At 39.2% G+C, this 23,744-nt stretch overlaps 1 protein-coding gene across 2 annotated transcripts in view; it reads left to right on the forward strand.

The window, feature by feature from the left end:
* The first annotated feature begins 437 nt into the window (after positions 1–437).
* The window catches only part of atp7a (ATPase copper transporting alpha), a 31,725-nt gene continuing 8,418 nt past the window's right edge, over positions 438–23,744 (forward strand). Inside the window, exons 1-17 of one of the 2 annotated variants that reach the window (XM_053641333.1) lie at positions 438–868; positions 2,560–2,686; positions 5,503–5,968; positions 8,889–9,614; positions 10,536–10,748; positions 13,937–14,100; positions 14,187–14,348; positions 14,517–14,593; positions 15,911–16,133; positions 17,644–17,877; positions 18,374–18,468; positions 19,686–19,813; positions 19,984–20,138; positions 22,024–22,158; positions 22,704–22,898; positions 23,060–23,242; positions 23,360–23,570. In XM_053641333.1, coding sequence (XP_053497308.1) covers positions 2,567–2,686; positions 5,503–5,968; positions 8,889–9,614; positions 10,536–10,748; positions 13,937–14,100; positions 14,187–14,348; positions 14,517–14,593; positions 15,911–16,133; positions 17,644–17,877; positions 18,374–18,468; positions 19,686–19,813; positions 19,984–20,138; positions 22,024–22,158; positions 22,704–22,898; positions 23,060–23,242; positions 23,360–23,570 — 3,487 coding nt within the window. In that variant the 5' untranslated portion in view covers positions 438–868; positions 2,560–2,566. The remainder of the gene's footprint in view (positions 869–2,559; positions 2,687–5,502; positions 5,969–8,888; positions 9,615–10,535; positions 10,749–13,936; positions 14,101–14,186; positions 14,349–14,516; positions 14,594–15,910; positions 16,134–17,643; positions 17,878–18,373; positions 18,469–19,685; positions 19,814–19,983; positions 20,139–22,023; positions 22,159–22,703; positions 22,899–23,059; positions 23,243–23,359; positions 23,571–23,744) is intronic. The other variant, XM_053641332.1, reaches the window with a different exon arrangement.

The raw sequence follows: 23,744 nt of genomic DNA on the forward strand, positions 1-23,744 counted from the left end.
TCAATTGGGATAAATTCACTCATTTAAAATCTGTATTCTGTGTTTATATATTTCTGTAAAGCTGCTTTGAGACAATGACCATTGTAAAAAGCGCTATACAAATAATTTTGAATTGAATTGAATTATCCTAGTATTTTCTAAATAGTTTATTAGGGGACGGCGCATTTTCCCAGATCTATGATCAGAAATCCCCACAGCCATGCCCCAAAAGCTTGTTGAAGGCATTCCCAGAAGAGTGGAGGTTATTATAACAGCAAAAGGATTGGGACTCAGAAATCAGTATGGTCAGGTGTCCACAAAACTGTAATCAGGTTTAAGGCAACAGAGGAGAACAATGGACTAGTATTATTTTTTTTTCAGCTACAAATTGAATGTACTGTTTCTTTAATTGATTTTATTTTATGCTGCGCAGTCAATAGCGCAGTGTTGATTTGCATGAACTCACTGTAACGTGGAGGAGGACGCCGGTAGTTTTGTTTGCAATCCAAATAGCCCTGTATTCACTACTTAACTGCACTACGTAGGGTAGGCATTAAGGTTGTTTACACACTATGTAGCCCACTAGGTTTTAATCAGCGAGCGATTTGGGATTGAGCCGTAATCTGGTAATACGTGCAGTGTAGCTCTTCCTCACGACGTTTCACTAAACTCAAATGGGCTAGATAGTGTGTGTGTGTGAGTGTGTGAAGCGACAGTCTCCCTGAAACACTGGGCTTCTTTAATTTCATTAGTGTGGTCATAGTGTGTTATGTTTTTGTGAGTGTTCATCCACCGGAGAGTTGCTTCATGAGGAGGAGTCTCACTAACAAGCCAAGTGTGTGAGAGCTGTTGTTTGCTAACGTCGCCGTGGATACGCTGATTAAAAAAGGTAATAAAAATAAACCCTGTTATTGTTTCCTGCTAGCGGTACAGCGTTAGATAGCATTAGCCTGGACCTAGAAAACTACGTAGTTGTCGGTAGCTACCTGGATTATGTAATGGGATTTTTGTTGACTTGTTTAGCTTCGTTAAATTAACTGGATATAGTTTCACTTTCAAACTGTTCATTATAACATTAATATGTTTTGTATTATTGTGTTTTATCTCTGTTTTGTTTACTTTCTCTCTCTCGCTCTAACTCGCTCTCTAACTCTCTATATCTATCTATATATATAATGTGTGTGTGTGTATATATATGTACACACACACACACACACACACACATATATATATATATATATATATATATATATATATATATATATATAAGAGAGAGAGAGAGAGAGAGAGATGTGTGTGTATGTGTATAATGTAGCTACCGTGAACATTTTCTATATTCATCTACAGTAAATAACTGCTAATAGTCATCAAAGTTGTGTGTGATTTTATCTGATTCATCTGAACAGAAAACATCAATATTGTACATATAAACTGTACTGTATTATTATTATTATTATTATTATTATTATTATTTTGTTGTTGTTATTTCAGTTACAGAGAAATTTGGGATTTGTTTGAGCCGAGTGCAAAAACAGTTATTATTATTATTATTATTATTATTATTAAGTTGTTCAGTATTGTTCTAAGTCTGAATAGAAAATGCATGTAGGAATCGTTAATATTCGGCTTGGCAGATTGTCAAAATCCAAAAACTGTACTGTTTCAATGTTCTTCATTTTACACAGAATCCGTTACTGTTGGATCATTTTATTATGTTCGAAAAAATGTCAGGTGTCTATAGTTTGCTCAAACAGCTATTGTTTTTATATCTGTGTAATGTTATAGCTATATATTTAACCAGTTTGTTTTTCTGTGTAACCATGAAGGCCTTCAGACTGACCAAAATCCACACAGCTTATTTATAAAGAGCGCCGTTGTAGACGCTGTGAGCGTTTCCCGTATTTATCTAAATTAAATAAACTGGTGATTCGTTTGGAACGGCAGGTGGTGAAACTGTCCTAACAGTCAAGATCTACAAACATAAATTATTTGGCAGATTTATTATTTACTGGTTATTTTTATATAACGATAATGAGTCTTTATTGGTCACATATACATTAGAGCACAGTGAAATTCTTTTTTCTTCGCATTTACATTATTATTACTGGTTATTCTTTTAAACAGCATATTGTTGCCTCATATTATATTGCTTCAGTTTTATGACTGTGTAAGTAAACTGATTATGATGACGGAGACCCGCTATCCGTTGATCTGTTAGTCTTTTCTAACACGTTCACATGGTTAATAAATTGAATGCGGGTGCTGTGTTCAGGTTAATTCAGGTTGTCCTAATGACGGCTTGGTTAGTTATGACTTTCAGTTTTCCTCTGGCACGACTTTACTTTATAAGGATCACGCCATGTACTCGTGTTATTACTTGAAAACAACGTATTCTTCCCGGTTATATTGTTTCAGCGTATCCAGTAACCATGCGTACCATGTGCGCTACAACCAGCACCTAATATTTGCTTTACAGGAACACATGAAAGGCTGTTTGTATCTTCTGGTGCTTTTTGTTCCCGTATCGAGTTCACCTTTAGCTTTAACGTGCCTTGTGTGTTGTTTTTCTGTGTACTAAAGAGGCAGCATGATGTTCAGAGGCAGACTGTGCTCCGTGACCCTGTGTGTGGACGGGATGACGTGCGCCTCCTGTGTGCAGACCATTGAACAGCAGATTGGGGGACTGCCAGGTGTAATCCACGTAGAGGTAATCTTGTGCAAATAACAACAAACTATACATGTATTGTGACCAGTTGGTAGCAGGGGTATACAGGACTAAGTTTGTTGCGAGTAGTGTTCTGTATTCTTTGTCAACACAAATTCATATTACGGAGAGCTTCTCGGTTATCCGAAGACTTGAAAACATCAACAGTGCAGGAAATATGAGTATGCATTTGAGCGTCCATTGCACAATTTAATGTCAAACTTCTCAGACAGAAAATCTCTGTGTTATATCTACAGTGCTTTAACCAGCAATCATTGTTTGCTTACAAGATGTACAAGCTGGAGAAATGCCTGGTGTGTAAACATTACAATCCATAACAGGTGTCCGAACACATTAAGACAACGTGGGAAAAGACATTCTGAGTATAAAGGAGACTCACTAATGTGAATCTCGATTGATCGGCTTCAGATAGTTTAGTTTGAACTTTACAGACCACATTTCAGCATCTGCACGGTCCTGTAGCTTAGTTCTGTACAACATCGAGAAAATCAGACCCTATCTCACTGATCAGGCTACACAGCCTGGCTCTTGTTATCTCAAAACTGGACTATTGCCACGCACTACTCTTGGACCTTCCAGCCAGCTCCATCAAACCCCTTTAGATCAGTGGTTCTCAACATGGGGGGCGTGGAGAGATCGGAAGGGATGCAAGTTGTTTTCAAGAAGTAGAAAAAACACAGACAGGGCATCATTTGGGTCCTCGGTGTATTTTATTGCGTTTCAAATAGAATGTGAATAAATGAAAAACCCTGTGTCTCCTCTGTGTTCTCTTTTTGTTGGGGAGAGGCGGAGCTTATCCTGCCTTTTAGCTAGCTGTCAGTGCAGACCAGTGTTGCCAACTTTGTGACTTTTCAGACCCCTTTAGCGACATTTTTTTGCAAAAGAAGCACCTAATGATAAATCTAGCAACTTTTTGAACAAAGTTTAGCGACTTTCCCAATGTGGCCAGTACTGTCCTGCAAGCATGGGGTCTTGCTTTCCCGCTGCACTCACACCTCTCTGCGTCCCCTCTGTTCAGTGAGTGACTGAGAGCCGGAGATTTAACAATGTCGTGGATAACGAGACGTGCCGTTCGTCCCAATTTACATCATTGCACACGGGAATGAAGTGAAAATTAATGACTTGAAAGGAAGAAATTTTAAACAAATCCATAAACTAAGACCAATAAGACTAGGCAAAAGTAATGGCTCTCTCTATAAAAGGAGGAAAGCATTAGTGTTTGTGGTAGTCGCTGGGCTGCATTATTGGAAGGTTTCGTGCAAACCACACTTAGGAGGCATCATTTAGTTGTCATGTTTTGTAGGCATCAATAAACGCGGATCTGCAATGCCGTGAACAAGCTTGGTAATTAAAGGGTGATTTGTATTTATTAACATAACCAAAGAAATAGTAAGAAAATCAGCGTTACTGAAACTTGAAAAAATGAAATAACAATCTGGCATGACTCAGAACTTTGCTAAAAGATTGATAAATGAGCCCCAAGCTGTGTAAAGTTTTTTTTGTTTTTTGTTTTTTTTTGTAATCTTGTTTTGTTTTTTTGTAATTCCTCTTTGTGAAGCTGCCTTTGTGGCAAGTTGCTAAAGAGACATCATATTCACTCTATCTGGCTGCTTTCACAATAACATGAAAGTGCTTATGGTACAATGACTGTCACGATCTTCCCTTACAGTGTCTGCAGGTACTCTTTAGTTGACCCTCGAGATGAAGCCATAAAAAGAGACAGTGCAGAGAGAGAGAGATGGAGAGAAGTAAATGATTAATAATTGACTAATAATAATAGTGGTCTCTCTGTCATAACAAAGCACCAAATCAATGGCAGGTAGTTACTGTAAACCCACTAAAGCCACAGATGAGATTTGTAGGTGTCATTTTTGTTCCAGGAATCAGTTAATGATTATAATACTCTGTATCAGTTTTCTATATGCACACAGAACACTGAAAACCCTCATAATAGAATTTACTCGTGTCTTCCCCCAGGGATTGTCACGTAATTGAGGAAAGCCATTCATCTGTACAGGTTAGAGATGCATCCAAATGTGAGCCAAATGTTGTTAATTTGAGCTGCCCTTTTCCTTAATCGCTTTGTTCCCCTGAAGGCTCAAGTCAGAGAAACAGATAATGATGTTATGTATGTGTATACGAGTGCTTTGTCCTTTCCAAGGCAGAAACTGGATGTGCCACTGCTGGTCATTAGAGTCGCATGTCACAATACTATGGTCCCTTATTGATGAATGGGGAATAATACTATCTTTGTAGTTGTTTTAGTCTTGAGTTCAAGAGGAACCAGAATCATTTGGACTTGTTGCACCAAAGACCAGGAGTTAGACTTTTCATTTTGGGGAAGTGTCGATGTCTTCTAGCAAATTAAATATCTACAGATATGACCCTAGCACGTAGCAGACTCTGAATGTTGTTCTCTTCTGTTGCTACTTTAAAGGCCTAGTTTTCATTCATAGAATTCACATGACTTCATATTTCCTTTCTTTTTTTCTTTTCTTTCTTTTTTCAAAGTTCTCCAGGCTTTCTTGCTGCTCACGTGTAGTCCTGTGCTTGTGGATCAGGTGACGCAGTGGATCACAAGTTCTCACTGAGTCAGAGGAGATTACTGAGTTCTGTGTGTGCGTGTGTGTGTAGGCAAACGTGCCAGAAAGCGCATAGATCTGCAGATTTTAAAAACAGTTACATAGACTTCATTGCGCTGTGTTTTATTTTCTTACAGCTTTTCATTGGGCAGTTAAACAGTTAAAGAACGTGTAGTTAAGAATGAACCCATTTCTTCTGCCTCTCTTGTACTATAGGTGTCCTTGGAGCACAAGATTGCCACAGTGATATTTGACCAAGCACATCACACTCCAAAATCTTTAGCAGACGCTATTGAGGACATGGGCTTTGAGTCGAGTGCGACAAACGCTACTCCGACCACGGTTGTTCAGACAGAAACGAGGCTGTTTCCTGTCAGCAGCTGTAGTGCGGTATCTGTCTCTCAGCTCTGCCAGGTCAAGGGTGTACTGGAGGCCAAGGAGAATGGCGAAGGCAGGAACCTCAATGTCATATTCGTCCCAGCTCTTGTGAGTGTCGAGAGAATCCAGGAAATGCTGAACACACTGTCCAACTCTGGCAACACTTCCACAGATCAGGCAAGTTCCCGTAGTTCTGATAGTGTGGTGTTGCTGAAGATGCGCATTGAAGGCATGACCTGTCTGTCCTGCACCACCACCATTGAGGGCAAGATTGGAAAGTTAAAAGGAGTTCAGAAGATTAAAGGTGAGCCTAAATACCATCAGTGTGATAAAATGTATTCAAGTTTGCACAGTTGTAGTAGGCCATGATCCACGGGACTTGTCGCTTGATCTTGAAGAAATGTCTCCACTCACCCAAGAGATTTCATCAGTAGTTTTTCATCATCAGGCATTCATATGTGCAACATTGAAATGTGGAAAGATGTAGACAATGTACATGTATGTACAATTAACATGCATGATTATTAATTAAGTAAGGAATAAAACATGACGGGGCATGCTGTAATTGGGAAATAATCCATGACAGGGTGGTGTGATATGGCTCGACGTGAAGCGTTACTGTTACAACCCCAAACTGGATTATTTTAAAGTTCTGAAGGGTTTTATTCATTTTGTACAACAGCAATTTGCCACCAATTCAAAGTTTTATTATTTATTAATGACTGACACATTGTGTCATGTTTTTAACCATATACAGGTGCATCTCAAAAAATTTCAATATCGTGGAAAAGTAATTTGTTTTCCGTAATTTTATTCAAAATGTGGAACTTTTCAGATATTCTAGATTCATTAAACATAAAGTGAAATATTTGAAGTCCTTTTTTTGTTTAAATCTTGATTACAGCTTACAGCTCATGGAAATCAAAAATCCAGTATCTCAAAATATTAGAATAAAGAATTTATAATACAGAAATGTCGACCTTCTGAAAAGTATGTTAATTTATGCACTGATACTCGGTCAGGGCTTTAATCGTTTTGTAGGAATTACTGCATCAGTGCTGCGTGGCATGGAGGCAATCAGCCTGTGGCACTTCTGAGGTGTTCTGGAAGCCCAGGTTGCTTTGATGGCAGCTTTCAGCTCGTCTGTATTGTTGGGTCTGGTGTCTCTCATAGATTCTCTATGGGGTTCAGGTCAGGCGAGTCGGCTGGACAATCAAGCACAGTAATGGTCAGCAAACCAGTTGCTAGAAGTTTTGGCACTGTGGGCAGGTGCCAAGTCCTGCTGAAAAAGGAAATCAGCATCTCCATAAAGCTTGTCAGCAGACGGAAGTATGAAGTGCTCTAAAATCTCCTGATAGATGTTGCATCGACTCTCGACTTGAGAAAACACAGTGGACCAACACCAGCAGATGACATGGCACCTCAAATCATTACTGACTGTGGAAACGTCACACTGGACTTCAAGCAACTTGGATTCTGTGCCTCTCCACTCTTCCTCCAGACTCTGGGACCTTGATTTCCAAATGAAGTACAAAATTTGCTTTCATCTGAAAAGAGGAATTTGGACCACTGTGCAACTGTGTCCAGGTTTTTTCTCCTTAGCCCAGGTAAGACGCTTCTGATATTCTCTGGTTCAGGAGTGAATTGACACTAGGAATGCAACACTGCAACATTTGTGTATTATAAATTCTTTATTCTAATATTTTGAGATACTGGATTTCTGATTTCCATGAGCTGTCAGCCGTAATAATCAAGATTAGAACAAAAAAAAGGTTTGAAATATTTCACTTTATGTGTAATGAATCTAGAATATATGGAAGTTCCACTTTAAATTAAATTATTGGAAAAAAAAGAATTTTTCCGTGATATTACAATTTTTTGAGCTGTACTTGTATAGTTACATTTAATGTTATGGAACGTCTGTGAAATGTCTTGCTTTATCGCAGCTGGTTCCCTCACCAGCCACTAATTTTTTCTTTCCCTTGAAATTAATATGACAAAAAAAATAATAGAGTGTAATGTTACTGAGAAATTGGTGGCTTTCCAATAGTGGAAAACTTACTGACTGTTACAAAGCGCTGACGCCTGAGACTCCATTCCATAGAGGTTAAACGTCTCCTAACAGAAAGGATTGACCAGTATGTATTTGAATAAACGCAAGCGGAATGGGAATAATGTCGAAATAATTAATTATTTGAAATAAACCCTTGTAGTTAGAAAAATATGCACCTCCTCTTTTAAAGCTAGACACGGTCAAGTGGTGTAAACAAGGTGCTGCATAGGACACACCAAATTGACCCATGGGTATTTATTGAAGGGCGAAGAAACAACAAAATGCCAATATTGTAACACTCCCTTTACCATAAAACATATTTTTTTGGTCTGCCCTATTATTAATGTCATGGGACAGTGCATTTCATCAGGTCAAACATTGAAAGATTTGTTTTGTAAGATGGACCCAGGAAAACTATTATAATTTTTATACAAGCAAATTTAAATCTTTTATTGTGTCATGTTGTACAGAAATATCAGATTTTTTTTTTTTTTTAAAGTTGAATTTTATTGAGTGTTTGATAAATACTTTATATTCGCCATGAAATAGCCATTGAAGCTGGTATGGCAATAAACCCAAATACAAACAAACCTAACAGAAAGCTTCACGATATCAGTGATTATACACGTTTCTTTGTTTTAATAACAACCTTTTTAAACCCATTTATTATTGTTAGATTATGTAGATTGTCTGCCATACAAGTCCCTTTAAATGAGCTGTTAATATTGATAGTGATATTTAAATAAACCTGTGATTTAAATTACAGCCAGAACACCTTCTGACCAATCAGATTCAAGATTTCAGTATTACTGCGATATATAGCTTAATCATTTTATGACTGATGTTAATAAACGCATAAATTCATCAGCGTTGAATTACCATTTAATATAGGTGATTATAAGTGATTATAATATAGTTGACAAGCTGTTGAAGCAGAACTGGCAAAGTCCCTTTTAATAAGTGACCAAATGTCTTCAAGATTACGAGGCACCTTTACTTAATACTACCTAAGAAATGAATTGCTGAAAACATTTATAGGCATATTGAAAAGAAGCTTAATAGTTTGCTGTCATTAATTTTGTGAATTATTTGTGTGTGTGTGTGTGTGTGTGTGTGTGTGTGTGTGTGTGAATTTTTTATTTTATTTATTTATTTATTTTTAAATTCTCAGTAAATCTTGAGTCCCAGGAAGCCTCGGTGTCATACTTGCCCTACCTCATCACCGTGGATGAGATCATGAAGCAGATCGGTGTAGCAGGCTTTAAGGCCTCAGTGAAGTCCAAGCCTCGTCAGATACAGCTCTCTTCACTGGATCGCCTACTAAATGCCTCACGATCCACACAGTGTTCTCCAGAAGGGAGCACCAACAAGGAGGCTTTAGACTTCACCACGTCCATCACCACATTAGTAGACATTACAGGAATGCATTGTAACTCATGTGTGGTGAACATCCAAGACAATATAGGCAAGCTGACAGGAGTCAGCTCAGCGCAGGTCTCCTTGGAGAAAGGACAGGCTGTAATCCAGCACAATCCAAATTTAGTTACGGCACTAGAGCTACAGAGGGCCATTGAAGCGCTGCCACCAGGGAAATTTAAGACCCAGTTAGCTTTACGTGAGGCTGTATCACCAGCTTCTCCCTCGGAACAATCCCTCGCGACGTCCTCTAGCTTCTTGCAGCCGCTGGATTCTGTCGTTCAAATCCACATAGAGGGAATGACCTGCAACTCGTGCGTGCAGACCATCGAGGGCACCATCTCCCAGAGGAAAGGTGTGAGATCAGCGCAGGTGTCTCTGGCTAACCATCAGGGAACGTTCGAGTACGATCCACTGATCACCACATCGGAAGAACTGCGAGCAGCGATTGAGGATATGGGCTTTGATGCGTTTCTTCCTGGTGAGCGTCTGTGCTCATTTTTTACATTATTTTAGTTTCTGCTTCTGTTATGAATTATTATTACAAAATGCTTGATTTATAAGGACTGGTTTTGTGTACATTACGAGTGAGACATTTCATGCTCTACTTTAATTTAGGACCATAAAAATGCTATCTGTACCAGATTGGTTCCATAAATTCCTGCCAAAATTGCTTTTATATAGCCACCTTAAAGTTTATTTATTTAGATAACGGCTTAGATTTGTTACACTGCCAAGAAGCAGTGAAATTTAAGGTCATCTCGACCGTAAGATCTTTTACCTAGTAAGTCTTTTGGTCATAAAAATAAATAGCTTTTGCAAGCATCTTGCTGACTCTGCATATTGTTTAATGCAGTGCAACCTTCTCATAGTTTGGTGGATTAGATTGTAATATTTGCTGTTTTTTTAATGAAAGCCCTAAGAGGCCATGCACTGGTATTTTTTTCTTTGTTGTTTTCTCGTGATCATGACTTAATTTTTTTAAATTTGTGTCCTCGACATAACAACACGTTGTTTTTATTAATCTGGAGGCAGCAAAAGCTTAACGCAGTCCCACAGCCTCATGGATGAGCAAATAAATTTTTACTTTGATCAGGGACTCACTCCAGCTGAAATAGCTCTATGTCTGTCAGTGATTAACAACTTAAACATTAGTATCTGACACTTGAGAAGGAGGCTGTCCGGTCTACAACTTTATCTCCAACGTGCATGCAACACCAGTCCCATTCATGCCAAGATCATGAGAAAACAACCTTTTTTATGTTGAGATAATGAGAAAACAAGAAAGGAAAAAAACATACTAATGCATGGCCTCCTAGGGCTTCCGTAGTTGTTGGGTCCTGTAAGTTCCTTACCTAACTGAAGACAGTGTGACCTTATTTCTCATATATGTGGTAAACAGAGACGAATTCATTGGTGCCATCAGAAGCGAAAAGTCCTCCATCTGTACAGAAACCTGCTTCGTCCCCCGCACTCTCCACCAAAAAGGAGAAGGAAACGGAGATCGATGCTGAGTCGGCAACAAGCACACATTCCAAATGCTTCATCCACATCGGTGGGATGACGTGCGCCTCATGCGTAGCCAACATCGAGAGGAACCTCAAAACCGAGCCTGGTGAGAGAAATCAAAATGAGTTTTCCCCAAAAGCCTTACTCTACACATACGATCGCAAGCTCGTGAGGCACCGACGTATTTCACAAAGCCATTAACTACCCTATTAACAGCAGAATTTCTAATCTGGATGAGGAATTAAAAACTAGTTTGACTGATTGTCAGTATTTATGCAAATGACGTCCGCTAGCTGTTAATTCCTTTAATTTTTGAGTTTGTCACGGTAGCAGTGTGAGAGCGTTTATATCAACTAGTCAAGTTGAAGGTGAAGATATCGGTGATATAAGTGGTGTCGATTTTGGCGACATCATCTAAGCTCAGTTGCTTCAGGGCATTAGTGCTGTCATTGTATATATGTATTTAAGCCTGTACATGAACCCAGGAACAAAGGCATTGACTCCAGTGTCGAGGCCAAAGTTTGCGCTTGCCCCAGCAAACAGCACAACATGATTTTGCTGATTGGTTATTGTTTTTGTCTCATGACTCTGACAGTGATGTAGTCATGTTTAAGGTCACAGGATCAGAGGGCAGGGAGGGGAAAGGAAAAAAGTCACAGAGCTTTAGTGGAAGTGAAAGTCACTGTCTAAAGCGATTAGTACAGATGAATCGTGCAAGAATGAATCTGACCAAGTAAAGACAAGAAGATTTTTTTTTTTTTTAAAAAGGGCATTTTTCATTTTAGGTTGTCTTTTGATGCTGAATTTAAATGAGTCATGTAAAACAAATTGTTGTAATACAAGTAAAATATCTAGTAAGCGTTGTGATATGCAATAGCGTTTGTTCATTGCTGTTGTTCCAGTGCCCAGGGGAGAAATGCTTGATGTTAATCCATTTTAAATTAGAAAGTAGTAAAGTGTAATGTAAGTGGAAACCCTGCCAGTGTTGAAAGATCACATGCAGGTAGGCCTGTCACGATAACTACTTTTGTTGGACGATATATTGTCCCAGAAATCATTGCAATAAACGATATTGTCATTTTAAGACCATTTTTATACCACTGATCTAATGATTAATAAAATAGCATAATAATTCAAGTTCACCCTTTCAAAGAGCAACACACTTTTAATTCTTAAGCATATTCAACTTTGGAATTTCTAATGTCAAAAAATAGTTTTTGTCTCCTGACAAAAAATATCCTTTAAATGTAGTCAATATTTCATCATGTCATATTTATTAATTTGAGTAAATTTTACTCTGACTAAAATGGCATAGAATATTAGACAACTGCATTTTAGTTGACAAGAAAATACAAAAATGAGACCAAATATTCACACATTTTGTGCGTTCGCATCATTTTGTGCAGAAGCAAGTTGTAGTATTAGGTTTATGTTGTGTGTAAATGTCTGATTAATCTCATATGTGTATAGGATGCGTTTGGGTGAGTTAATTCATAAAGCGCTTATGTTTACCGTGTTAGTGTTTATTCACAGTTCAGTTTCAGCTCACGCAGCTTAAGCGGCTCAAACCCCGAGATTACTGACTATGACTGGATTATTTGAAACACGAAAACTTTTCTTTCTAGACTTCAAAAAACATTGTTAGTGCGTTGTTAATATCTTGCGTCATGTTTTTCAACAGTGTTTTTGATTCAAATCGCTAGTGCTCGCTACACATCTTAAATTCGAACACACACAGTTTTTCATTTGAATGTCCATTTTTATCTTAAATTCAACGAATTTTCGAAGTTCGAATTTTAATTTGACATCCCTAGAGCAGACGAAAGGACATATAGAGGACAGAATATAGGCATACAGTGGCCTACAGAAATATTGGCACCCTTGGTAAATATGAGCAAAGAAGGCTGTGGAAAAATTGTCTTAATTGTTTAACCTTTTGATAAAAAAAATTCACAAAAATACTCTGCTCTCATGGATTTCCAAGAATTGTAAACAAAACACAGGTTTATCCAAAGAAAAATATCTTTGTTAAATATACAAAACAAAGATTTGCCAGACACTACTGAACAAAAGATCAAAAGGTTAAACAATAAAGACAATTATTCACAACCTTTTTTGCTCATATTTGCCAAGGGCATTGTAATTAGTGTAAACACATATAATGAACACTTGGTGTATAATGTAAGCATTTTTGTTACTGGTTAATTGGACCAAAAATGTACATGCTCACATATTTTGTTGATTAAATGAGGTAATTAGTACAGCAGGTCCTTTACCAGTGGGGTTAATGGCTACGGTTAATAATATTTACATGTACATTTATTCATTTAGCAGACGCTTTTATCCAAAGCAACTTACAAATGAGGAAATACAAGCAAAGCGATATATCAGGCGGAGAACAATACAAGTAGTGCTACTATACAAGATTAATAATTGAATTCTAGAGAAGCGAGGTGTAGGAGCCAGTGTAAGTGTTTTTATTTATTTATTTATTTTTAAATATAAATAATATTTGGGTTGGCATGTTAGGGGTTAGTTTAGCAGTGTTTTGAAGATAGTGACAGATTCTGCTGTCTGGATTGAGGTTAGAAGTTCGTTCCACCACTGAGGAAGAGGTACTGTGAAGGTTCTGGAAAGAGACCTTGAGCCACGCTGAGTAGGTACTATACCAGGCATCGGCCATTGACCGATCACAGGTTGCACAGGTTGCTTTTATAATTTAAGATAAACCTGAAGGAGAGAGTAGAAATAGGGGGGTGCTGTTCCAGTCAAGGTCTTGTACATGAGTATCAAGGCCTTGAATTTGATTCGGGCGGCTACAGGAAGCCAGTGGAGGGAGATGAAGAGGGGTGTGACATGGGTTCTTTTGGGCTGGTTGAAGACGAGGCGTGCTGCTGCATCCTGAATCATCTGAAGGGGTTTGATGGAGCTGGCTGGGAGGCCCAAGAGTAGTGCGTTGAAGTAGTCCAGTTTTGAGATGACAAGAGCATGGACTAGTAGCTGTGTGGCCTGTTCGGTGAGGTAGGGTCTGATTTTCTTGATCTTATGCAGAATGAACCTACAGGAACGTGCAGTTATTGAAATGTGGTCTGTGAAGGTCAAGCTGTTATCAAAAGTCACCCCAAGGTCTCTGGCTGTCCTGGTGGGGTAATAATACCTGTGGTATAAAAAAAAGTGATAATTATATGGTTGCAGACAACAAACATTTTTCACAATGTATTTTTACTTTTCATATCTGCTTAACTACTGTAGATAATTAGTTGTTAATATTAATATATTGTGCTTTCTCCGTAGGTATCCACTCTGTGTTGGTAGCGCTGATGGCTAGTAAAGCGGAAGTGCGTTATAACCCTGGTGTCATCGACCCGCTGAGGATAGCCGAGTGCATCAAAGAGCTGGGTTTCACCGCCTCTGTTATGGAGAATTACGACGGCTCTAACGGCACCCTTGAGCTTGTGGTATGTACTCGTTAGATGGTCTTGTTATTGGGTTGAAGGAAAAAGATTTCATTAGCTCTAACAGCTCTGTGTCTTTGGACCAACAGGTCAGAGGAATGACCTGCGCCTCATGTGTTCACAAAATCGAGTCTAGCTTAATGAAACAGAAAGGTATCGTCTACGCCTCTGTCGCCTTGGCAACAAACAAAGCGCACGTCAAATATGACCCGGAGGTGACGGGCCCTCGGGACATAATGAGATTGATTGAGGTGAGAATTGAGGTTTTAGTTGGATGAGTTTGTGACAGATAGATTTTAGCCATCAAGAGAGAGAATTAAAAAAAATATATCTGTCTATTTTGCTTGTTGTGATTACAGTTGAGTCTTAGCACATTTTTAGTTACATTTACATTTAAGTTGCTTTTATGTGTTTGACAGAATTTGGGTTTTGAAGCCTCTCTGGTGAAGAAAGATCGCCCAGGAAATCATCTGGATCACAGCAGAGAGATACAGCAGTAAGTGGAACAGTCCTTTGTTTCACTGAATCACTGAAAACTACATCATTTACATTTGTATTTAATATTTCATGGTAAGGGAATAGAGTAAGTTAATACACAGCCTTGTGTGTTGACTGTACTGTTTATTATGAAACAATATTTCATCATGTGTGCCATATTAGGGTTGTAATATTTAAGGAATTTCCTTGATCAGTTATTGCTAATGCTAACGAACAGTGAATGCAAAGCACTACATCAGAGCTGTCTCCAGCTGATAATACACTATATGGCCAAAAGTATGTAGACGCCTGACCATCACACCCATATGTGGTTCTTCCCCAAACTGTTGTCACAAAGTTTGAAGCACACAATTGTATAGAATGTCTTTATATGCTGTAGCTTTACAATTTCCCTTCACTGGAACTGAGAGGCTCAAACATGTTCCAGCATGACAATGCCCCTGTGCACAAAGCGGGATCCATGAAGATTTCTTTTGGTTTGCCAAAACAAGATATTTTGGTTTGCCAAAGTGTTCTGCACAGAACCCTGACCTCAACCCCACTCAACGCCTTTGGGATGAACTGGAACACCGACTGCACCCCAGACCTCCTCAACATCCCGACATCAGTGCCTGATCTCACTAATGCTCTTGTGGCTGAATGATCACAAATCCCCACAGCCACACTCCAAAATCTAGTGGAAAGCCTTCGCCTAAAAGTGGACGATATTATAACAGCAGAGGTTACTAAATCTGGAATGGGATGTACAGCAAGCTCTGATTGGTGTGGTGGACAGGTGTCCCCAAACTTTTGACTATATAGTGTACCTATGTATAAAAGTGATTTTCTTTATACGTAGGTCAGACATTGATGATGGACTACACAAAACACTTTTTTTTTCTGCTCATTCATACCTTTATTAAGAACTCAAAAGAACATAAAAAAATCATTGCTGAACCTAACATGTATAGGCTAATTTGGACTCAACTTTTAATAGCTTTTAGTAGCTTCAATTAACCGAAAAGTAATGTTTAGTAGCTCAGTGCATGCTACAGAGCTCGATGGGTATGCACAGATGCCTCTGCAGTAGTTTAGTCTTGCTTTTATAATTCAGAACTTCATCAGTACCGGCAATGCAAACTTCATAAAATGCTCCCACAATGAACTTGTCGCACTGCTTCGTGTAAATTGTTTGTTTTTTTTTTTTAAAACTTTTTTTCAAAAATTAGCCTAATATAAAACCGAAAGTTGTTTTAATTTGATAATATTGTTGTCTAAATTAAATGATTCATCGTTAACAGCACTGTGCGATATGTTATGTGGTGTTTTCTTCCAGATGGAGGAGGTCTTTCCTCATCAGCCTGGTGTTCTGTGTTCCTGTTATGGGCATGATGATCTACATGATGGTGGTGGACCACCAGATCGAGGTGAGGCACCATCACAACGCCACACCAGAGGACAGACAGATGTACCACTCCAACATGTTCCTGGAGAGACAGCTCCTCCCTGGCCTGTCCATCATGAACCTGCTCTCCTTCCTCTTCTGTCTGCCTGTGCAGGTAACACACAGCTCATGGAGCCTACTGCCCTAATCCATGTTATGTAATATGAAGGGTGTAATAATCCTTGTTGGGGTCTTACTGTAGAAATGAAAGTTCTTGCTGTGGAAAAAGTTTTTGTTTTGGATTTGGAGTATGAAATAATGTCCAATATTTCATTATCAAGGCAACAACGTTGGTTTATCATCATCAGTATAAGAGACGAAACAAAGATTGGTTTAACTCTGGCATTGGAGAAATTCAGAAATTCAAGAGAAGAGGAGCTGCTTGTGTGACTTGACTGAATGCAGCCGTAGTTAAAGTGTCACATCACAAACTGCTGAATGTCCCAAAAATAAACAGTTATTTTTAGTATCATCAGTATGTCTGTGGTTTTTTTCCCCCTCCATTCTCCAGTGTGAAAATTACAGGCTGAATTACAGTCTGATCATTTCAGTCCCGCCCTAGAACACATGTCCGTGATTTTTCTATGTAGATGCCTTATAGTGGGAAAAAAAAGTTTGACTGTTCTTACTTGCTGGATTTAGTGTCATGGCGCACGTATCAGTGACCCTCTCCCAGATATTAAACACTTCCCAAGCTGCGAAATGGCAAATCGATGCTTTGGAAGAGGCATGTACTTGGTCTGGGTGGTAATCCTCAACTACACACCGATGTCTCTTCTCTACTCCAGCGCCTCTTCGACTGCTTGGACACCATTTTGTGAATGGAGCGTGATCACACGACCATGTGACGCAAACATCCGGATGCATGGAAAATGCAACCCACTAGAAATTCACTCCTCTAGTGGTGATTTTATTGCTGTCCAGATGTGGGAGTTTTATCACTGAGGGAGACGCTTATAAAGAAAAATAAATAAAAGATTCCCCCTGATTAATTAATCCGATCCGAATAGGGCTTTTTTTTTTTAAACATTGGAAAACTTCGCAATGACGTATTTTCAATTCAACATGTTTTAGATGTTCTATTTGCTCACTAATGACTCTTCTTTCACTATCACTTTGTCCTCCATGTTAGTTTTTCTAGTGTGTCGTCCATCTTGTCCATCTTGTGATCGGTTCGGGAAGTATAAAGTGCTTGGCGTCACTTGACGCTTTTCTGAAAAGTCTAACTGTTTTTTGGGGTCCTTTATTTTTTCAACTTTTGGAAGTGTTCTGCTGTGATATTAAAATGCTGGCAGCATGTTTTAAAAGTGGTCACGTTCCAGCCACTTTGTGACTGCTTCCCGTAACATTACACCTAAAACATGCGCTGGTGATTGAGGAATAAATGCCAAGTGTGAAAGCAGACTTACTCCCTTATATTTTGCATGATTTTGCAGAGAAGTTCCCCAGACTGTTTAACATATTCTAATGTCAAGGTTCAGGATTTATGCATTCGGAGTCATGGCAATTAATGCGGAAATTAAGCATTTTAAAAGAGCACACCATGACCCATACAATGCTCTGTCTTAGATTTTAGAGAGATGTAATTATCTAAATGGTTAAAGTTTGCGCTCTGTTTCTTGCAGTTCATAGGAGGTCGTTATTTCTACACCCAAGCATACAAAGCACTGAAGCACCGGACTACCAACATGGACGTGCTGATAGTCCTGGCCACTTCTATAGCCTTCAGCTACTCTGTGGTCATTCTGACGGTGGCCATGATAGAGAAGGCAAAGCTAAACCCCATCACCTTCTTTGATACACCACCAATGCTCTTTGTGTTCATTTCACTAGGAAGATGGCTGGAGCAAATAGCCAAGGTACAGCTCCTTAACATGAGTTAAAAAAAAAAAGCTTATTTTACCTTTCTTGTTTTTAATGGGATTGACTTGCTAGTAGTATATTATATCATCTTATTATATCTTATCTTGCATCCTGATGGAAAAAGAAAAGCGACACTCGTAATTGGGATGAAATTCAAACGTTGATTGTGTAAATAACCAACACCAGTCATTCTGCAGTACTTCAATATTTTGTATCAGCACCACTTGCAGTCACAGTTGCTTAACAATTCTGGGAGATGCTTTTATCCAAATCGAGTTACTGTTCAGCTGAGCAGATCAGATGAGGGTTCTGTTTCTTGTTAAAAGCTCCCTTGCCAGGATATATTCAGACCAGTAAATCTTCAGGGAGGTTGTTGTGTCTTAAATGCAGATTTAATCAGTTAAAAAGGGAACAGACTGAACACGTAATAGATCTATCGAACATTTTCTTTGGGAATAATGATGATTTCTGCCTGTGTTTGCTTCATCACAGAGTAAAACATCAGAGGCTCTATCCAAGCTGATGTCCTTACAGGCGACCGAGGCCACTGTTGTCACTCTAAATGAGGACACCATGACTGTTTTGAGGTACCTAAGGTTCTTCTCTGTAACTCCAGTTCTCTCTGTTTTAAACACATAACCCACTACCATTTTAACATTCCCTTGCTTACTAGGTTTTTCTGTGATCCTGAGATCATAATGACCTGAGGATTAATATTAGAGATGCACCGATACTAAATTTCTCAGCCGATACGATAATCGATTATTCAGAGTGATATCGGCCAATACCGATACCGATAGTTCTGCCTTTTATGCCTTCTTTTAAATTAATAATAATTAATTCCACAATTCTGAAAGAAATGCAAATAAAAACTTTATTCTCTCCATTTCAACAAGTTGTTTCACAGTAACTGGTCTCATAAACAGAAAACACATTACTCTAACATTAAAACATGAACTTAATTCTGAAGATTAAAGTAAGATTTCTTAACTTATTGAATGTTATTAATTCATATTAACATTGACTGAATTGTAAAAAAAACCTCCTGTTAGTCTCACATTCACTCTCCACAAACAAAAGCATTTCTACTTCATCATTAACATCAAACTGGTAATATATAATATCAACTTTTTATATATTGACATTAACTGGATATGAAATACACTACTCTACAAATATATATTTCTGTGTAATATATACTTTTTTTGTCAACTCATATTCATTTAAATCTTTCAACAGTGTACTGGCGTATTAATTCAGCGCGAGCAGCTCGAGCAACGCGGCAAAAATAAATTAGATTCGGCACTGAAACTCCCGCTTCACTGCTGCAGCGTCCGGTGTAAAATTTTATCAGTGCAGAGATTACAAACTGCAGTTTTATTTTCATTCCACACAAGAGACATCATCTTTACACACAGCACGGAATCGATGTGTTTTCCCGCCCTATTTTGATTGACAGGATATAATCGGCCTTGATCATCGGATGTTTTTAGACTATCGGCCGATGGCGTAAAACATTGCCTTTATCGGCCGATACTGATTATTGGTTGATACATCGGCGCATCTCTAATTAATATACGCATTTCCTCTATTTGAGGTACTACTTTGTTATCTTAACTGTTACATTAAAGGTAAACCTCAGTTAAAATGGAAGACCTTGCTCCTCCTCTCCTTTTTCGATCTTCATTTTATGAATGTTGGTGCCTCTCACTCAACAAGCCCTAGGAGATCCACACCCTTCATTATTTTGAACAAGGCAACAGATTAACCTCTCTTCCTGTGTTTTTCTCTCTCGCTCTCTCAGTGAAGAGCAGGTGGATGTGGAGCTGGTGCAGAGGGGCGATATAGTGAAAGTGGTGCCCGGAGGAAAGTTCCCGGTAGATGGGAGAGTAATTGAAGGGCACTCGATGGCAGACGAGTCGCTCATCACAGGTTAGGCATACGTAAACCTTCCTAATTATGCTGCATGCTAATGATTAAGAGAATCATTCATTTTTAAGTTAATATGCAATATGAAGAAATCACTCACTCTTGTGGATATTTTGTTGTTTACTGATCCTGGAAGAGAAGCGGATTGTTGTTAAACCTGTGCTGTGCTGCAGGTGAAGCCATGCCTGTGACGAAGAAGGCAGGAAGCACAGTGATCGCAGGTTCCATCAACCAGAACGGCTCTCTGCTGATCCGAGCTACGCATGTGGGCACAGACACTACACTCTCCCAGATCGTCAAACTGGTGGAGGAGGCCCAGACCTCAAAGGTGCATTTATTAGAGAATGTCTTTGTGCACATTTTGAAAATAATTTTATTTATATTTCTTATTAATGAATATAAATAATTTGTATTGTTTTGTCCTAAAGAATGTCAAAGCACAAATTACTTTGTTCACTGTGTACATTGTGTTTATGATTTTATATTTCTAGAGTATTTATTTATTTGTGTTTGACAGAGTATATGTGAAACACTCCATCATTTTATGTCACTTTGATCCAAAACCACGTTGATTTTTATGTAACGGGGTAATGACAAAAGTCACAGCTTTCTGATATAACCCCAATTCTGAAAAAAGTTGGGACAGTATGGAAAATGTTAATAAAAACAAAGAGGAGTGATGTGTAAATGTACTTTGACTTGTATTTAAACAAACAAAAAAAAATATCTAAAGATAAGGTATTTGATGTTTTACTTAATCAACTGCATCGTTTTTTTTAAGATAAACATTTATTTTGTAATTGATGCATGCAATGCATTCCAAAAAAGTTGGGACAGGGGCAATTTAGGACTAACAGCGATGTGACCAGTTGAAATAAGAAGGTGATATGAAACAGGTGAGGCAATCGTCTAATCATAGTATATAAGGAGCCTCCAAAAAAGGCCTAGTCCTTCAAGAGCAAGGATGGGTCAAGGCTCGCCAATCTGCCAACAGATACGTCAGTGAATAATCCAACACTTTGAGAGCAACATTCCCCAAAGACAAATCGGTAGGATTTTGGGCATTTCACCTTCTACAGAGCACAATATAATTAAAAGATTCAAGAAATCCGGTCAAGGGGCAAGGCCGAAAACCACTTCTGAATGTGCGTGATCTCCGATCCCTCAGACGTCACCATGTTAAAAACCGTCATGAGTCTGTAATGGATAACCTGACATGGGCTCGGGAATACTTTGGTAAACCTTTGTCAGTCAACACCAATCGCCGCTGCAGCCACAGATACAAGTTAAGGCTTTACTATGCAAAGCAGAAGCCGTACATCAACACTGTCCAGAAGCTCCGCCCACTTCTCTGGGCTCGGTCTCATCTGAGATGGACAGTAGCACAGTGGAATCGTGTTTTGTGGTCCAACGAATCAATGTTTCAAATAGTTTTTGGACAAAACAGCCGTCGTGTTCTCCGGGCCAAAGAGGAAAAGGACCATCCAATCTGTTATCAGCGTCAGGTCGAAAAGCCAGCGTCTCTCATGCTATGGGGGCGTGTCAGTGCCCATGGCATGGGTAACTTGCACATCTGTGAGGGCAGCATTAATGCAGAAAGATATATATATACACATTTTGGAGCAACATATGCTGCCATCCAGACGTCGTCTTTTCCAGGGACGTCCCTGCATTTTCCAGCAGGACAACGCCAAACCACATTCTGCCCGGATTACAAGTGTATGGTTGCGTAAGCAGAGAGTGCGGGTGCTAGCATGGCCTGTCTACAGCCCCGCAGCCAAAATAAGGCAACGAAGGCCCTGTACAGTTACGCAGCTGAAGAAATGCATAATGGACGAATGAGGGAAAATTCTGCTTGCTAAACTTAACCAACTGGTGTCTTCAGTCCCTGAACACTTAATAATTGTTATTAAAAGAAAAGGTGATGTTACACAGTGATAAACAGTTGACTGTCCCAACTTTTTGGAGTGTGTTGCAGTCATCAGATTTGAAACGTGTGTATATTTTCAAAAATAATTTAAACTCATAAAGTAAAACATCAAATAATGTTTTCTCAATATAGTACAGAGAGAATTGAATTTTCAAATAACTGTCATAACTTTTTTCGTGCATTGAGTAACTAATGCTTATTTTGCAGAGACTATAAGTCTGCACGGCTAAACAACAACCCCTGTCTTTTGATTTCTGATCCACTTCTCTCTCTCGACCCTCAGGCTCCCATTCAGCAGTTTGCAGATAAGATCAGCGGCTACTTTGTCCCGTTTATTGTAGGCGTCTCTGTGCTCACCCTCCTTGCCTGGGTTGTGATTGGATTTGTAGACTTCTCTGTGGTGAAGAAATACTTCCCAGTAAGTGTTGCTTTGCCTCTCACTATACAAACATAGACCCTTCTCTGTGCTTGTATGCTTTCTCTGCAATCACACTTGGGTGCGGACCAAAACAGCTGACCCGAAAGAGTCTGAGTGAGGTCGTCTTAGTCCAGTTCCTACTGAACTCTAGTGTGGTTTGATTGCAGTGAGAAAGCTGAATTGCTGAGCCACGAGGTACAAACTGATTCACAGGACAGAGCTGCAACAATGTCATGTATAGTGAATATTTGTACCAATGAACCAAAAAAGAAAAGAAACGCGTAAAAACATTTTTTAGGTTCTTTTAATTATGTGCAGCGTGAAACCAAACCAATTAGCAAACAAAAAAAAGTTTCAATTGTTCCTCTGATTCAGACTTAGCAAATAGTCTCATAATAGGTGTGAAAGTGCCCTTAGAGAATAGCATTATTTATTAAATACCTATGTGGTAGAATATAATAGTAGCATTGTAACAAAGCTGACTTCATTATGAAGCTCGTGCATAATACGACTTTACTGAAGGATGTTTTTTTTTTCCTCTACAGGATTATGATAGGAGTGTGTCTGAAGCAGAGGCTATCATCCGCTTCGCCTTTCAGGCCTCAATTACCGTGCTTTGCATTGCCTGCCCTTGCTCTCTCGGCCTGGCAACCCCCACAGCAGTGATGGTAGGCACAGGAGTCGGGGCACAGAACGGCATCCTCATTAAAGGCGGGGAACCTCTCGAGATGGCACACAAGGTGAGGGAGAAAGAAAAGGGCTAGTTTTTGGGAGTGTGTGTGTGTGTGTGTTCGGTCACACAATTTGCCATTTGATGTCAGACATTTCACTTTGGCAAATGTACTGTAACTTTTTCTCTACAAAGAAGAAAGATCTAAAAAGTGTTTGATCTTTGCCTCAGATTCAGTGTGTGGTTTTTGATAAAACGGGCACGATTACCCATGGAACCCCCAAAGTGGTGCAGGTGAAGATGGTGGTAGAGGGGAACCGAATGGCTCGCTCCAAACTACTAGCGATTATGGGCACGGCGGAGAACAACAGCGAGCATCCTCTAGGGGCCGCAATCACCCACTTCTGTAAACAGGTCTGTTCTTTTACCAAATGAACGAATGCTTCTGTTGAGTCTGTCTGAAGGCCGTGTCTGACCGTGAGGAATGGAGTGTGCTGTGTGATCTTATTCTGGGCTCATATTCATGTTCAGGAGCTCAGAACGGAGTCGCTGGGTACTTGTACTGATTTCCAAGCAGTGCCGGGTTGCGGTATCAGGTGTCAGGTGAGCAACATGGCGAGCTTGCTGAAGAAAGAGGACAGCAATGGTGAAGAGAACGAGCGCAACGCCATCCTTGTGCAGATCAGCGACCCCAGAGCCAGTTCCAACTCTCATCCTCTCATCATGGACCCTGAGCCACTGAGTGAGTCATCTAACCTGGTTCTGGATTTTTTTTAAAAACCCAAAAAACACGAGTGTTGACAACAGTTACCTTTTAATGCTTAACAATTAGTGTTTATAAATAATGGCTATAAATAAGACACGTACTATAAATTTAAAGTGGTTGTGTTTTTGTTTTGCACTAGCACGTCACATT

Source organism: Ictalurus furcatus, chromosome 14 (assembly GCF_023375685.1).
Source record: "Ictalurus furcatus strain D&B chromosome 14, Billie_1.0, whole genome shotgun sequence".
NCBI lineage: Eukaryota > Metazoa > Chordata > Actinopteri > Siluriformes > Ictaluridae > Ictalurus > Ictalurus furcatus.